The 15,317-nt window shown below is 46.6% G+C and overlaps 1 protein-coding gene across 4 annotated transcripts in view; it reads left to right on the top strand.

Moving 5' to 3' along the window:
* The first annotated feature begins 5,191 nt into the window (after positions 1-5,191).
* ME3 (malic enzyme 3) overlaps positions 5,192-15,317 on the top strand; it is a 178,949-nt gene continuing 168,823 nt past the window's right edge. The window contains exons 1-2 of one of the 4 annotated variants that reach the window (XM_081098450.1): positions 5,192-5,318; positions 6,009-6,206. In XM_081098450.1, the coding sequence (XP_080954576.1) occupies positions 6,024-6,206 (183 nt within the window). In that variant the 5' untranslated portion in view covers positions 5,192-5,318; positions 6,009-6,023. Of the gene's footprint in view, positions 5,657-5,808; positions 6,223-15,317 lie in introns of those variants that run through there. The other 3 variants (XM_081098449.1, XM_081098452.1, XM_081098451.1) reach the window with 3 other exon arrangements.

Genomic DNA, 15,317 nt, shown 5'->3' with positions numbered 1-15,317 from the left:
GCCAGGAAGGGACGCGGGCCTGCGGAGGATTAGTGCAGAACTAAATGAGAATCAGGCAGGAAGTCTGATGAGAAAGTAATGCAATAGGTTGTATCCTTATTTCTGGAAGCAATTATGTTTGGTACAACAATTACACGAGTAGAGGTCTGAGTGAGCGTATAAACAAATTTCAAAGTGTTTGTGTGACAGCAGTACACAAACTCAGGGATAACTGAGTGTGGTGGCCACCTCTATGAGAAATGTGGTTACTTCAAAGATATGCTTTTGTTGTTCGAATTGGGTATGAAAAAATTATGGCAGTGCAACAGAAGAATAGAGAAATAGAAAGCCATGCAGTAATAAAATGAGAAACATGTTTGTTTGTTTTTTGCTACCCAACACAATTTCTGTTTCATTTCTCTTTGTGGCATTTTCAGAACTCCAGAGAACAGTTTATTCCCACTTAATGGGACGGGGGTGGATGGCAGAGAAGTGGGAAGAGGGATAAGACGAGAAAGAAAATCTGTTACCCTGGAAACCACTCCAAAGGGAGGCGGTCAGAGGGACCGATGCAAAGGCTCTGTGGCCCCACTGGCTCCTGCACATCCTTTTCTAACTCAGGCCCCTCTGTGCCACCGTGTCCTTCCTTCGTCGGGAGAATCAAATTCAGTTCATGGCACTTACTGCACACAGCCCTGTGCTCGGGGCCAGGTAGGATGCAAGGCTGCGAGTCACAATGAGGATGACGATGGCAGATCAGATAACACTGAGTGTTTGGTGCTCACGCTGCACCAGCCCTGGCTTAGCCCTTCCCAGGGGTAAGGCCTCTGGGGCGGCTTGAAGTCCCAGCCCACTTCAGATGAGTTATTTGACTTCTCCACGTTTTGATTCCTTATCTGCAAAATGGGGATAATAATAGTACCAACCTATCAGGCGGGATCCAGTCAAGAAAACCAGGCCAGCCCTGACCGGTTTGGCTCAGTGGATAGAGCATCAGTCTGCAAACTCAAGGGTCCCAGGTTCGATTCCGGTCAAGGGCATGTACATTGGTTTCGGGCACATCCCCAGTAGGGGTGTGCTGGAGGCAGCTGATCAATGTTTCTCTCTCATCGATGTTTCTAACTCTCTATCCCTCTCCCTTCCTCTCTGTAAAAAATCAATAAAATATATTAGAAAGAAAAAAGAAAACTAGACCACATTAGGTATATTTCAACAAAAAGAATGTAATAGGAAGAACTGGCTCAGTAGGTGCTAGGGGGCTGAACAAGAAGGGAGTGCTGAGGCAACCTCGGGTAGTGGCGTAGGAAGCAGCTACCATCTCTCAGGCTGGAGGAACAAAGGGAAGAGGCTGGGACCATCAGAAGCTGGACACATGGAGGAAGAGACCCATTGCTAAGTTTTCTGGGCCTGGTGAGGCTGGTTCTGGAATGTAGGAAGCTGGGACCAGAGGCTGATGGTGGGCAAAGGGCTGTGGCTGGGTCCTGGGAATGCTGAAAGGAAATAATAGCAAGCCAATAGAAAGGAGAGAATTTTCCCTCTCCAGCCTTCAATCTCCCTCTAGTGCCCCCTATTGGCAGAAATTAACAGGAAATCTGCTTGGGAAGAACTAGTTTGCAGAGTCCAAGCTCCAGCCATAAACCAGAGAATTGGAAGGTATATCTGGAGCTGAGAGAAATAGCTTACTAACCAGCTCAGCATTTCATAAAAATGTTATGAGATTAAGTGAGTTAATATCTATAACCCCCTAGAATAGTGCCTGGCATGTGGCAAGTGCATTCGAATGCACTTTTAAAAAGCACAAATAAATACATTAATCCACCAAGAACCCATGTGGGAAGTAAATGGAAATCCCAGTTTTATCCATGAAGATGAGGGAGCTTTAAGAGGTCACATAAAATGTCCAAGGTCACACAAGCTCATCATTGGTGAAGTCAGGGCTGTCTGAATCCAAAGCTGTTGTTTTAACCTCCAAGAACCCCTTTGAGGCTCAGAGAAAGCCGGCACAACAATAAATCACTCACAGAGAGACAGACTGTGAAAGTGCAACAGGAGAAGTACAAACCACAGCCTCTGGGGAGCGTGTGGGTGGGGGGCAAGCTGCTGCAGGCTGGGGATCTGGAAAGACTTGCAGGAGGATGAGTGGAGTTAGGAGGGAAGGACAGGGCTGCGACTGGCAGGTGCTGCAGCAGAGGAAACAGCTTGAGCCAAGGCCAGAGTGCAGGGCATGTCATCGGAGTGGTGAGCATGTGGACAAGGAGGAAATAAATGCTCCCCGCCACTCTCCTTTGGTAGACAAACCATAGAGTTGAAGTATCTCCAGATATTAGTAGTAGCGACATGAATTAAAGAGTTCTTTGAGGACAATCATAAAAATACATCTTGTGTAGAATGTTATGCATTTGTGAAGCAATAGGATTAACCAAAATATAATGAATTGTTAATGCACCTCCATTGTTTTTAACCCATATGTAGGGTCATTAAAATATGCTTACAGAAAACAAATAGTCTTGTTTAAAAATAGCCAGCATTAAAACTCTAACTTGAAGCTACTTGATACTGTTTTAACAATGTACAACATTTGGTTTCAATCAAGTCCACTCCTTGGAAGGTTATATTCAAATTTGATTCATATCCGTTTTATTTATTTCAACGAATTGAGTGCATTCTTGGTTCCAGGCACTGTCCCAGGTACTGGAGATGCATTGACATGTAAATAGGGATTCCAGTCCTCAAGGAACTCCACCTAGTAGGGCAACAGGTAGATATGCAAATCTCTGTAGTCAGAATTGAAAGGCAAAGGTGCTCTATGAGCTGGGAATATGGAAGCTCTGGCCAGAGAGGATAGGAATGGGATTCCTTTCCAGCCACCCCAAGAAGCAACACTACGCCTATGGCAGAAGTCAGTGAGTGGGATGTGAAGAAAAAGGGGCCAAGATGAACAATGGAGACTTTTTAATTCAACACAGTGCTGGACCAGACCATAGGGCTGACAGCTAAGGACGTTAAAGTTGTCTGGAGTTAGAAAAATTTCTGGAACATTTTCATGGCTCTGAACCTGGCCTCTGTGGTCCTACGATCTGTTCTAAAAGTAAGGAAGTTGCCATGAAACCAGAGATAAACCATACATGCCAATAATAATGGCCAACTGTTTCTGAGCATCCACTCCATGCCAAGCACTTTCATATAAAATGAGCATTATATCTGGACGTGCAGTTCCCCAGGAACCATTCTCTTCTACCTTTTGGTAGGAGGCTACCCACTGAGCTTTAGCAGAGTGCATGCATGCCTTTCCCTCTGGAGACAATAGTTTCCCGGCTCCCTTGTAGCTTAATGTGACCATGTGATTTAGTTTTCACCAACAGAACTTGAGCAGAAGTAATACCGTGTGCTACTTCCACATCGCTTCCCTAAATAATTATTTGCCCTCCCCTTCCTCTTTCCCTTTTCCCATTGGCTGGGATGCCGACAGGCTTTTAGTGCTTCTGTGGAGAGAACAACAGCCTGGAGTCAGAGCCTGAGTCCCTGGACAGCTCTGTGGAAGAGCAGTCACCTCCCCTTGCTCCTGCCTTCTGCAGCTGCACCTGAACCTGCCTTTCGCACCTTTCCTCTGCTATGGCCAAAGATCAAACGCGCAAAAGAAAAACATGTAGTTAGAATTATGTCTTGGTTAAGAGAATATAAGCCACGGGTGGGGACATGCAAATTGTTCATACGTAAACTGTATGTGTTTTAGTGAACAGACTGTATAAAAATTATCTTGGCTGGTTTGGGAGATTGTGTTGTTCACATCCTGGTTTCTAGCTGAATTTTAAATGGCTTAGGTTACCTATTAAGTGTCCTCCAGGTGAGATGGAGGTCACTGTGTCGAACAAAGGCAGACTCGTTCAACAAATAGTTCTTGACAATTACCAAAGGTACCGAAGACAGAACACACACACACACACACACACACACAGTTATATTCAAGTTGACTCAAACTGGTTTAAGAAGAAAAAAAAATCACTTATGGGCTTATGTAAATATACAGTCCAAGAGTAAGCCTGGCTTCAGATATTCAAACCCTATTGAATTAGAATCTTCATGGATAAGCCTAGAAATCTGTGTTTAGCCCCACACCACCACCCCCCCAACCAGGTAATTTTGATTCTGTGTCAGAAAGCACTGCTTGATATAGATCACTAGAGCTGCACATTGGAGATTGGACTGGAAAGGGGAGAGCCTGAAGGAGACGGTCACTCCTGAGGGACAGGAGGGGATCCCTGAGCACTGTGATATCCGCTTTGCACTTAGAACAGGCCGGAGCGCACATTCTGAAGGCTGCCTGCTTGGGGAGCTCCGAAGGGGAGTCAGTAGAGAATGATGCCATCTGTCTGGTCGTCAGTTTGAGGGTTCACAACCCCTATGAAAGTGGCTGCCACTTCCCTTCATTCGCCCTCTATTGTGCGACTATGTATCAAGCACTGAGCTAGCTAGGCAAGGAGGATAGAGGGCTTACAGGCAAAGAGCCTTGCCTCATGAAGTTCACATTCTAGGGAGAGACAGACAGTAAACAATTAGAAAAATGAGTTAATACTGGCTGTGCTAAGTTCTTTGAAGGGAAAAACTCTTTAGTTTCTAGTGGAGGCCAACATTGGATAAAGCAAAGAAAAGGCCTTTGAGCTGACAACTTAGTGGAGACCTGAGAGTATGAGCATTCCAAGTAGAGGCAATAGCAGGTGCAAAGGCCCTGGGGTGGGAGGGGCCTGAGTGGGGTGGAAACATGGGATGGAAGAAGGGCAGCTAAAACTCAGTGAGAGGGAGAGTGGAGTGAAATAAATCTGAAAAGTTGGCAGGAGCCAGGCTATGGGTTAACCTGTAAGCACCCAAAAGAGTGGATTTTATCCCCCACACAATGAAATGTTTGCTTTAAAATGAATCTTCTGGCTACTGAGCGGACAACGTGTAAAATTAAATTCAGGACTAGATGGACACAAGGTCCCTGGATGGCCCCAACAGCCCCTGGCAGGCTCCGCGGGGTCCCCAGATGCCCTCTTGGTAGCTGTGGACCCTGTATCAAGCAGTGTTGCCCAACAGAACTTCCGGCAAAGGTGGAATGTTCGTCCCTGTGCCGTCCAACCCCATAGCTGCCATGTGCAAGTGGCTCTTCAACATGTGAAACGTGGCTAATGTGACTGGGGAACTGGACTTTTCACTTCATTCCATTTCAATTCCTAGAGCCACGTGTGGTTAATGGCCATGGTACTGGATGGCACGATGCAACACTGAGCACCGGATGTCTGAGGCTTTCTATTCCGAATCGCGGAGCCAGGCCCTTCCCCCAGTAGTGGGAGCTTCAGAGGGTATGTGGACCCCTACATGCTAACCCCCTCCAGGCGGTCAGCTTGTTAAGATGGAGAGGGCCAGGAGGGCGGTGTTCTGCGCTTCATTTGATCTCTGGGAAGGCACCCGCAGGGGGTTATGAGGAGCTCCGCGCGCGTTCCCAGGGGAGCCCCCGCACTGCGAACAAGGTCTCGGGGACCACTCTTTCTGGAACGCACCACCTGGCGCTCTTGAGCCACCAGGCTCCGCGCGGTCCAGCCATTGGCAGGAGAAAAACAAGGGCCCGCAGCGCCTCGCCCAGCCTGCCGCGCGGCGGGGGCCGCGGAGACACCGGCTCCAGGCGCAGGACGCGGCTCAGGTGGGCTGGGGACGGAGGGGACCCAGGCGAGCGCGGTCGCAGGTTCGGGGACTCCTCGCCGCGCGATCGCTTCTTCCCGGGAACGAGGGCAGGGGTGACGCGGCCGTCACCCGCACAGATCTGCTTCCTGGGCTTGCTTTCGCTTTGCCCTGCGGCTGGCGAGGCCTGCGCACCGCAACCGGAGAGCGCGCGCAGGTGGCCGCCGAGGAGGGGCGGGGCCGGCGCCTCTCAGCCTCCGGGACCCCGGCCCTGCTCCCGAGGACGTGTCCGGGCCCCAGGCACAGCGCCCTCAGCGCGCGCGGGCCTGCCTGGCCGGAAGGCGCCCCTGACCTTGGTTTCTCCCCGGTGCCAGGTCTGCTCAAGGACCATGGGCACCGCGCTGAGCACGGGCCCCAGGCTGGCTCTCCTGTCCAGTCGGGCCGGCGGCGCCGTCCCGCGTTGGGCGCCCTCGGAACCCGCCCGCTGCAGCCACTCCAAGCCCGGCCCGGTGCGCCCTGTGCCCCTGAAGAAGCGAGGATACGATGTCACCAGGAACCCGCATCTCAACAAGGTAACGGTCCTGCAAGGTAGGATGGCTCTAGCGGAGATCCTGCGGCGGCGCCCCGCCTCCTGGGCCTGGGACGGATCCTCCCTGGCGCCCTTCCAGCGACTTAACATTTTTGCCCTGCAGGGGCTTGATTTATCTCGGTTTGGCTCCCCCACCCCTCCCCACCCCCATCCCTCTTCTGCTTAGAAAGAGGTGACCAGTAACGCAGGGAGCCCAGTTTCTTCTGTGAGAACACTATAGGCCGGGTTAAGGTCTTTGTGGCCAGTCTGACCTGGTGTCAGATCTCCCCTCGATACAGAATAATTAATTCTCATGATCTAGGGCAGTTGCGAGTCCAAGTTTCCTTATCTGTAAAAGAGAGACAGTTGTCTCCGTGTGGTGAGATTTAAAGAGAAAATGGAGGTAGCGTTCTTTGCATAGTACCTGGCACCCTGTGAGATGAAATGTCAACTGAGGTTATTATTCTGAGATAAAAATTAACGTGAACCAGGGAAAGTCTAGAGTTATAGACACTTTAGACCTTGAAGAGGAATCAGACATCTTAACTCAAGCCTCTCCTTTTTACAGATGAGAAAATAAGACAAAGGGAACGTGCCCAAGGTCACCGGCTAGTTAGTTCTGGCAGCTGTGCCACAGGAGTCCAGATCTGGATCTCTGGTACTTTGGTCAAGTTCAGGCCACTGCTAATGTGGTGCTTAAAGCACACACGTTTGTTTCTGGGGATAGAGTTTAGTGCCACTGGTTCAGAGGACTGAGCTGAGGAAGACGGAAGAGTATTAAAACCCAGGAAGCAAGAGGCCTGGATTTTGACGCCTGTCACCCCACACCTTCTCAAATTAAATTTCTCTAAGGTTCAATTTTCTCTGGCTTAGAAGGGATATTATGACAGATTCACCATTTCTACCTCATTTAGTTATTGTGACAATCAAATGAATGGCTGAATTTGATATACTTTAAATTATGTGAAGCCCTTGATAAGTAATTACTGCAAAATAAAAATTGTAATAATTTCTTTTTCTCAGGATTGTGTAATTCAAGTGTGGAAAACGTGTTGTTCAGAAATAGGGACAATTGTGTAGATGCTAAGTCTTGTGATTGTTCCCTGCAGAAATAATAGAAGATAAGAAAAAGTCTTTCTTTCTAAGTCTATATATTATATTATATTATATTATATCCTTTAAATATTCCTACTTGGGAGTATTTAAGATGTTTTGTGAATTTGAGTTACTTTGGTAGCCAGTGTTAGAAAATAAATTAACGTACTCAAGCAAAATGTGCCTTTTAACTAAAAATATCTAGAGGGAGGGTTGCAGGCAAGGCTTGATCCAGCAGTCCAGATGGCATTCCCTAAGGATGAAGGTTTTCTCTGCTATTTTGCTCTGCCAATGCAATGTCACCTTCATCTTCAGGTCCCATTCAGTGCAGTCTTTCACCTCGATGCTGCCATAGTCCTGCATCTCCTATTTCACACCATCCAGGGATAGACACTCTCTTCTAGTAGCTCCTATGGAAAAGACATTTACTCTGAAGCCTCAGAAAAATAATCCTTCTGTCTCATTGACTCTTATTGGATCCCCTTCCCATTCCCAAACCAATCACCATAACTTAAGCCAGTCAGGGCCCACCCCTGGAGTTAAAGATAGAATTCAAGGTAGGGCCACCCACACTAATGGATTTAGAATAAAGGGGATGTGGTCTCCCCACAGTAAAATTGTGTTCTGTCATCAGAGGGAGAAGGGATGGATGCTGGAAGGCAGTGGCCAGTCTGGAATGAGGAGGGAGTCTAGGGTGGTGCCAGGAGAGTCCATTGGGGTTTCCATTCACCCTTGGGGAGAGAGGGACAGCAATGGAGCAGCAGCACTGCCTGGTAGCTGCTGTGAATCGCCTTCATCCCACTGGAATGCCACTTTCTTGCTGTCCTGCTTACCTCCGACACTCAGAGTCTCTGAGGAAGGCTTAAAGCTTCGCACTGTCTGTCAATTAACAGAGCACCTGTGTTTACCATTGAGAACATTTTTTTCTGCAAAACTATGAACTCCTGCCCTAACCGGTTTGGCTCAGTGGATAGAGCGTCGGCCTGCGGACTGAAAGGTTCCAGGTTCGATTCTGGTCAAGGGCATGTACCTTGGTTGCGGGCACATCCCCAGTAGGAGGTGTGCAGGGGGCAGCTGATTGATGTTTCTCTCTCATCGATGTTTCTAACTCTGTATCCCTTTCCTTCCTCTCTGTAAAAAGTCGATAAAATGTATCTTAAAAAAAACAACAACTATGAACTCCTCCAGGGCAGGAACTGGTTTCATGCGTTTGTGTCCAGCAGGAGGTCGCTCCTGAAGCATCTAGCAAGGGCATGGGCATAAAAACTAACACTATGGTTTTGGAATATGTTCATTTTGACAGATCAGGAGAGGCCTTTCATTTGAAGCCTGAGGGCAGAGGGTTGTCAGGAGGTGGGGTTCTCTGAGCAGGAAGGGCCAGTGAGCAGGCCACACCTGGCTGCCCTTGTGCAATGACAGAGTCTGTCGCAGCTTTGTCATGTCCTCGCCATGTGATCTAATATTCTTTTTTTCAGCATATTCTTTTTTTAAAATATATTTTTATTGATTTCAGAGAGGAAGGGAGAGGGAGAGAGAGATAGAAAATCAATGATGAGAGAGAATCATTGATCAGCTGCCTCTTGCACACCCTCTACTGGGGCTGGAGCCTGCAACCAGGCATGTGCTCTGACCAGAAATCCAACCATGACCTCCTGGTTCATAGGTTGAAGCTCAAGCTCTGAGTCACACAGGCCGGGCTCAGCATATTCTTTATGACAACAGAATTGGAGCTAGATGATTCCAAGTTCCCTCCCAGAGTCTAGATTCTCTAACTGATTCAAATTCACCAGTACATCTACTTCTGTTTCATTTTTTATTAATATTTTGCCTTTCTCCTAAAATTTATGTAATGACCTCTTCTATTCATTGAGATTGTAGCAACAGAGTAGGTCTTTGATTACATATTACAGGATATCAGCCATATTTTACTTACGTTAAACAGGCAACTACCAACCCCTTTTTATAGGGATATCTTCATCGGCAGGTATCATCCCTATTCTATTAATGTAGGAAGTGGACTCTCAAACGGTTTCTGCCCCCCAGTTCACCTACAGCCTCTTTTGGGCAGGGCTGTTCGATTTCCCACTCCCCGGATTGGATGCGAGTCGCCTCCTGTTCGTCTTACCACTCTGTGTCGATTTCGTTTTGGCGTGAGCACCTGTTATGGCTGAGCACCTTAGGGACAGAGTCCCTATCCTGTCACCCGCCTCTCTCTCTCTGACTTGAGATGCTCAGTAAATATTTGCTCTTTAAGTGACCCAATCAGCTGATGACCCCTGCTCTCTGAACTTCATTGACCTGACTGCCACTTTTACCGTTGGCCTAATGCTCTCATTGCCCAGAGAAATGATGATAGACAGCCCATTGGAGGAAATGCACCTACTTGCCCCAAATCTTCCCAAACTTCAGGGTGTTTCACTGAAGGGGTGTGTGACTTCCCAGAGTGCATCAGCCTTTCCTTTGGACCCACACGCCAACAATGATTTTCCCGATAAAATTCCATGGACTCTCCCTTGTCATTTTTCAATCTCTTGATCTTAAAAGTCTTGGAAAAAAAGGAATGTAAAGGGTGCTTAGTCAAGTCCCTTTGATTAAGGACTAGCACATTTCATGCAATGGGACCCCCAGGAACTGCAAAGCACCGCAGGTGACCACCTTCCCACATGGACTTGATGTGTTTAGATCCCTGAACCCGTAAAGGCTTGGTGGCCAGCCCTGCAGCACTGGCTGCCCGTCTGAGGCTGCACTGGCTTCAGCTCACTCCCTTTTAGATCCGGTGGTGATTTATTAGACTCCCACACAGCTAGGATTTGCCTTTGATTAAAGTATATGTTTTTGTTCAGTGCCAGCTTAGAACTTGATCTTGCCTCCTTTTGATGGGGGGCTCTGTGATCACACACTTGGCTCACTGATCAATCAGGAGATGATGGCTGGGTTGTGCGGAGAATTAGAAGTTTGTGAATGATGCTGTATTCTGCCCTAAAGCCAGATAACATAATATGTCTTCCCAAGACCTGCTTCTGATGTGATGTTGGATTGGGCCTCTGATAGAAAGAGAAGCAATGGATTATTAAGTAAACATTGGGTCCATAACCAGCAGTTTTCTCTAGATTTGAGCTCTTCTGCAGGCACTCGGGCCACTGGAGCTCAGATACTGTTCACATATTTAAGAACAAACAAGCAGAGGCAGGATGGAATGAAATCCTTTCCTGTCAAATACTGTCCTGGATTCATGGAATTGATAACATTTGGTATTAGAGCTTTGTGCTTGGAACAGCTAAAAGAACTTGTGTTGGTTAGGCTCAAGGTTAGGCAACTGTAACAACGTGAACACCAAATACTGAGGCTCAAAAAAATAGAAGTGTCTTTCTATCTTATAAACAAGTCTGGGTAGGCAGTCGCAGGTTGGTGTGAGGTTGGATTTGTTGCTTTTCCCTCATCAGTGTGCATTTACATTTTTCATGGTCCAAGGTGGCTGCTCTAGCCTCTGCTATTAAAAGCCAGTGGAAAGGAGAAATGTCTTTGAAGGGCACGAATTGGGCATTGCAAATATCATTTCCATTCACATCTGATTGGCTGGAACTTGGTCATATGCCACACCTAGCTGCAAGAGAACCTGGAAAATGTAACCATTAGCAGGACACCCATGTCTTCAGCAAAAAATTCTACACATTAACAAATGACAGAATGGATATTGAGGAACTGCCACGAAATTTTTGTGAAACTTTAATTTTTTTACTGTGACCTTTAAAATTTTACTCCAACCTTTAAAATCTATCAGTTTCTCTACATCCCCACTACCACCAGCCTTGTTCACTCGATCATCATCTCGTGTCTCGATTATGCAGGAGCCTTGTCACTGGTCTCTCATCTTCCAGGCTTGTTTCTTTCAACCACTGCTCTGTGACGGTTAACCACACCTTAAGAGGCTGAAACCTTGCACACATCCCTAACCACTCTCTTTCTTTCAGACCCTATATATCCAATCCTCCAGATAATCCTGCTCTATCTTCCTGCTCTATCTTCAGACTAGATCTAGAATCCAACCCCTGCTTACCACGGGCCCCACTCTGGCCCAAACTACAAATATTTCTCTGCTGGATGACAGCAGTGGCCTCTGAGCTGGTCTCCTTGCTTCCACTTAGGTTCCTCTAGTTCAGGGGTGGGCAAACTTTTTGACTCAAGGCCCACAATAGGTTCTTAAACTGGACCGGAGGGCCGGAACAAAAGCATGGATGGAGTGTTTGTGTGAACTAATATAAATTCAAAGTAAACATCATTACATAAAAGGGTACGGTCTTTTTTTTCAATAGTTTTATTCATTTCAAACGGGCCGGATCCGGCCCGCGGGCCATAGTTTGCCCACGGCTGCAGTTTATTCTCCACACTATAGCCAGCACGATCCTTTTAAGATTTTTTTAAAAATATATTTTATTGAGTTTTTACAGTGAAGAAGGGAGAGGGATAGAGAGTCAGAAACATCGATGAGAGAGATCAATCAGCTGCCTCCTGCACACCCCCCAGTGGGGATGTGCCCGCAACCAAGATACATGCCCTTGACCGGAATCGAACCTGGGACCCTTCCGTCCTCAGGCCGATGCTCTATCCACTGAGCCAAACCGGTTCGGCAGCACGATCCTTTTAGAACTAAGTTTTTTATTTATTTATTTTTTTAATATATTTTATTGATTTTTTACAGAGAGGAAGGGAGAGAGATAGAGAGTCAGACACATCGATGAGAGAGATCAATCAGCTGCCTCCTGCACATCTCCCACTGGGGATATGCCCGCAACCCAGGTACATGCCCTTGACCGGAATCGAAACCGGGACCCCTCAGTCCGCAGGCCGACGCTCTATCCACTGAGCCAAACCGGTCTCAGCTAGAACTAAGTTTGATCATGTCACTCTTCAGCTCAGAACCCTGCGAAGTCAACATCCTTACAATGCCTTGTGTGATTTGCGCCTCTCTGACCTCATCTTTGCTACTCCTCAGCCTCACACACTGCCCAAGCCACTCTGGCCTCCTTCCTCACTGTTCCTCAAACACTCTAAGCATACCCCTACCTACAGTCTTTGCACTGACTGTTTCCCCTTCCCGGAACACATATCCCCTAAATAGCCATGTGGTTAACACCCTCATCTTCTTCAAGGCTCCTCACTTTCTCAAGGAGACTTATTCTGCCCACCCCATGTGAAGTTGTAAATAGTCCTTTCCACCTTCTTGGCCACCCTGAACATGGTCTGCTTTTTCCCCCATGGTATTTGGTGCTTACTAACATACTATTTAAGTTCCTCACTTATTATATCTCATGTTAATTGTTTGTATTTCCCCACTATACTGTAAGCACCTTGATCTTGGACTTCCAACCTATAGAACTGTGAGAGATAAATCCCTGTTGTTTAAGCTGCTCAGTCTATGGTATTTTGTTGTAGAGCCTAAAGTGGACCAAGACACCGTACTCCTCATCTCCCAAGGGGTCAGAAAATTGGGGAGTGTAGGATGGGATGCTAGGATCGCAGGAGGGAGATTTGCTACTCTTGGAACCCGAAGTTGATGCTCAGGCAGTATTTTCTTGTAAACATGTTGTTATGAACAGTTGAATTGATTCCCAAAGAAAGTATATTATGTCTTTGATTAGCATTTGTGTGATCATTATGAAGATTTCAGAAATGCTGGCTTATGTTTATGAATGCTTAATTCAAAATGCAAAATACTAAGTGGAATCTATAACCATGAGCATTACTGTAAAAGATGTAACTGTAAAAAAACTCTTGGGAATAAAAGTGTAAATATGATTGTGTTAGGGCAGTGGGATTGTGGGAGATCTATTTTCTCTTTATATCATTTTCTTTAATGTTCCATTGTCTTTTCAGTGTTAGGTTACAGTTTCTGTTGGGAATTAAGTTTCTAGAACCAAGGTAGAAACATTCGGACCAACTTTTGCAAGTTGACCCTTCTGTAACACAGGGGTGGCTTTCTTATCAGGTGGAAATTCCTGTAAAATAGTCTTATTTCAAGATTTGCCTGCATGTAACTAGTTATCTTCTAGAGGTGACAGTTTAGATTCACGTAATAGGAATCCTGCTTGTTCTAAAGAGAGTTGTAAATGAAAATATCTAGATTATGTAAGTGTTTGCGTGGAGGCAGAAGTGCATGCTGTCGGGCGCAGACTTGGGCCAACTGGCACCTACGCCAGGCGGAGTCTGGGCTCTCCATGGAATCTCTGTGGACACCTTTTCAGGTTCATCTTCAGTTCCCCTGTTTCCAGTTTCTCTTGATCTTCTTGGGCTTTTGTAGACTCTGGGGGTTATGGCTTCATTTCACTGTGCATATTTGTCAATTCTCCCAAAGGTTTCTTATATCATCTACCCTCTTCTTTGCAAATGCCAGTCTCAGAGTGGGGAGGGGGGGGGCCTTCTGATTCATACGCCCATTGCAAAGGGGTCATTAATGTGTAGCACTTCTGTTGGCAACGGCATGGATTAAAGTCAGCCTCTGAACCCCCACTTTGATGTGGAGAAAGGGCACTGGGAAATCCTTTGGGGTGGTGTCCGGCTGCCTCTCCAGTGCAGAGCACAAAAGATGCTCTATGATGGTGCAATGAAAATCTGAGGGCTATCCTACGATTGGGGATGCAGAGGTCAGCAGTAAAAGCATGCATTCATTCTGTACCCAAATGGTTGCCTAGCAGCCTGGTTAAAACACGACTCTAACCAAAAGGACACAGTAAAGAGAAAAACGTACTCAGTCATTTGAGGAGAGGGATTTTTAATGGAAAGATCATCAGCTTTTGAGGAACTTGAATAAGAGAAAATCAAAGCTGCATTTGCTTTTCAAAGTGATATTGAAACTAGAGGGACCATGGGGGATTGGGTTGAATGATGAGCAACTTGAGAATATTATTTTGGGAGAGCATTTTGTCTGGGTTCTGTACTGTTTGGTGGTAGATCTATGTGGAGCTCATTGCATACTTGAAACACCCCGCATGGTGTGGAACTCTGGAGAAAGCAGACTGTGTTACTCCCTTGGTTTTGTTTTACTTGGTTCTTTCACAAAACAGAAAGGGGGGGCCAACACCTGCTTACAAGGTGGCATCCCTTCTGAGTTGCTGAGCTGTCCGGTGACTTCCACAGTGGGAGAAAGGCTGCAGGTGCCCTCATAACTAAGGTGGAGCTGGGTCTCCTCACCCTGTAGACATCCCCCTTCCTCTGGTATCTGAGGGAGGTGTTGAGGATTCCAACCCAGATTCCCATTTTACTGAATTTCCTTCGGTAGGGGAATGCCTTATGGAGCAAATTCAAATGCTAATGATAAGAGCTAGCATTGTGTCAGGACATACAATGTGCCAGGAACTGTCCTAAGCACTTTCTATACCTTAACTAAGTTAATACAATACCACCACCTTCTGAAGTATGGTGTCATAGTACAGGTGACAAATATGAGGCCCAGTGAGGTTAGCTACTTGCCCAAGGTCATGCTACTTGCCCAAGGTCATGCTACTTGCACAAGGCTCACAGTGTCAGTGCTGGGTCTTGAATCCAGGCCATCTGGCTTTAGGGCCCACATCCTAAGCCCCTCTGCTCTGCTATCACTCCCTGTGTGCAGGTGCCCTCTGGCTCACTACTAGTGCATGGAGTCTGATGTTCTGGGGCCTTGCTAGGTACTGAGAGGGGTGTTCCCTGCCGTGGGCCTCTGATGGGCTGTCATCACATCCATGGTCTGTTAGAATCAGAATCTAACAGAATCAGAGTTAAAGGGAACTTTAAAGATCACTGAATGCCTTCTCTTCACCCTTTAAATAAATGTAATTCTCTCAAGACTCATTCGTTTATTTATTAAATTTATTCACTAGGCATTTGCTGAGTACCTGTTACATTTTAGGCAGTGGAGACCCAATAGTGAAAGCAACACTTCTTTTGCCTTCAAGGAGTTAACATGTAAGAGGGGTACCGGTAGAAAAAATTAAAAATAAGAATGAATGAATGAATGAATGAATGAATGAATGGAGGGGTACAAGTA

The sequence above is a fragment of the Myotis nattereri genome, assembly GCF_964212035.1.
Source record: "Myotis nattereri genome assembly, chromosome: 9".
Classification (NCBI taxonomy): domain Eukaryota; kingdom Metazoa; phylum Chordata; class Mammalia; order Chiroptera; family Vespertilionidae; genus Myotis; species Myotis nattereri.
Note: the sequence above shows the minus strand (reverse complement) of the source record. Positions and strands in the feature narration are given on the sequence as shown.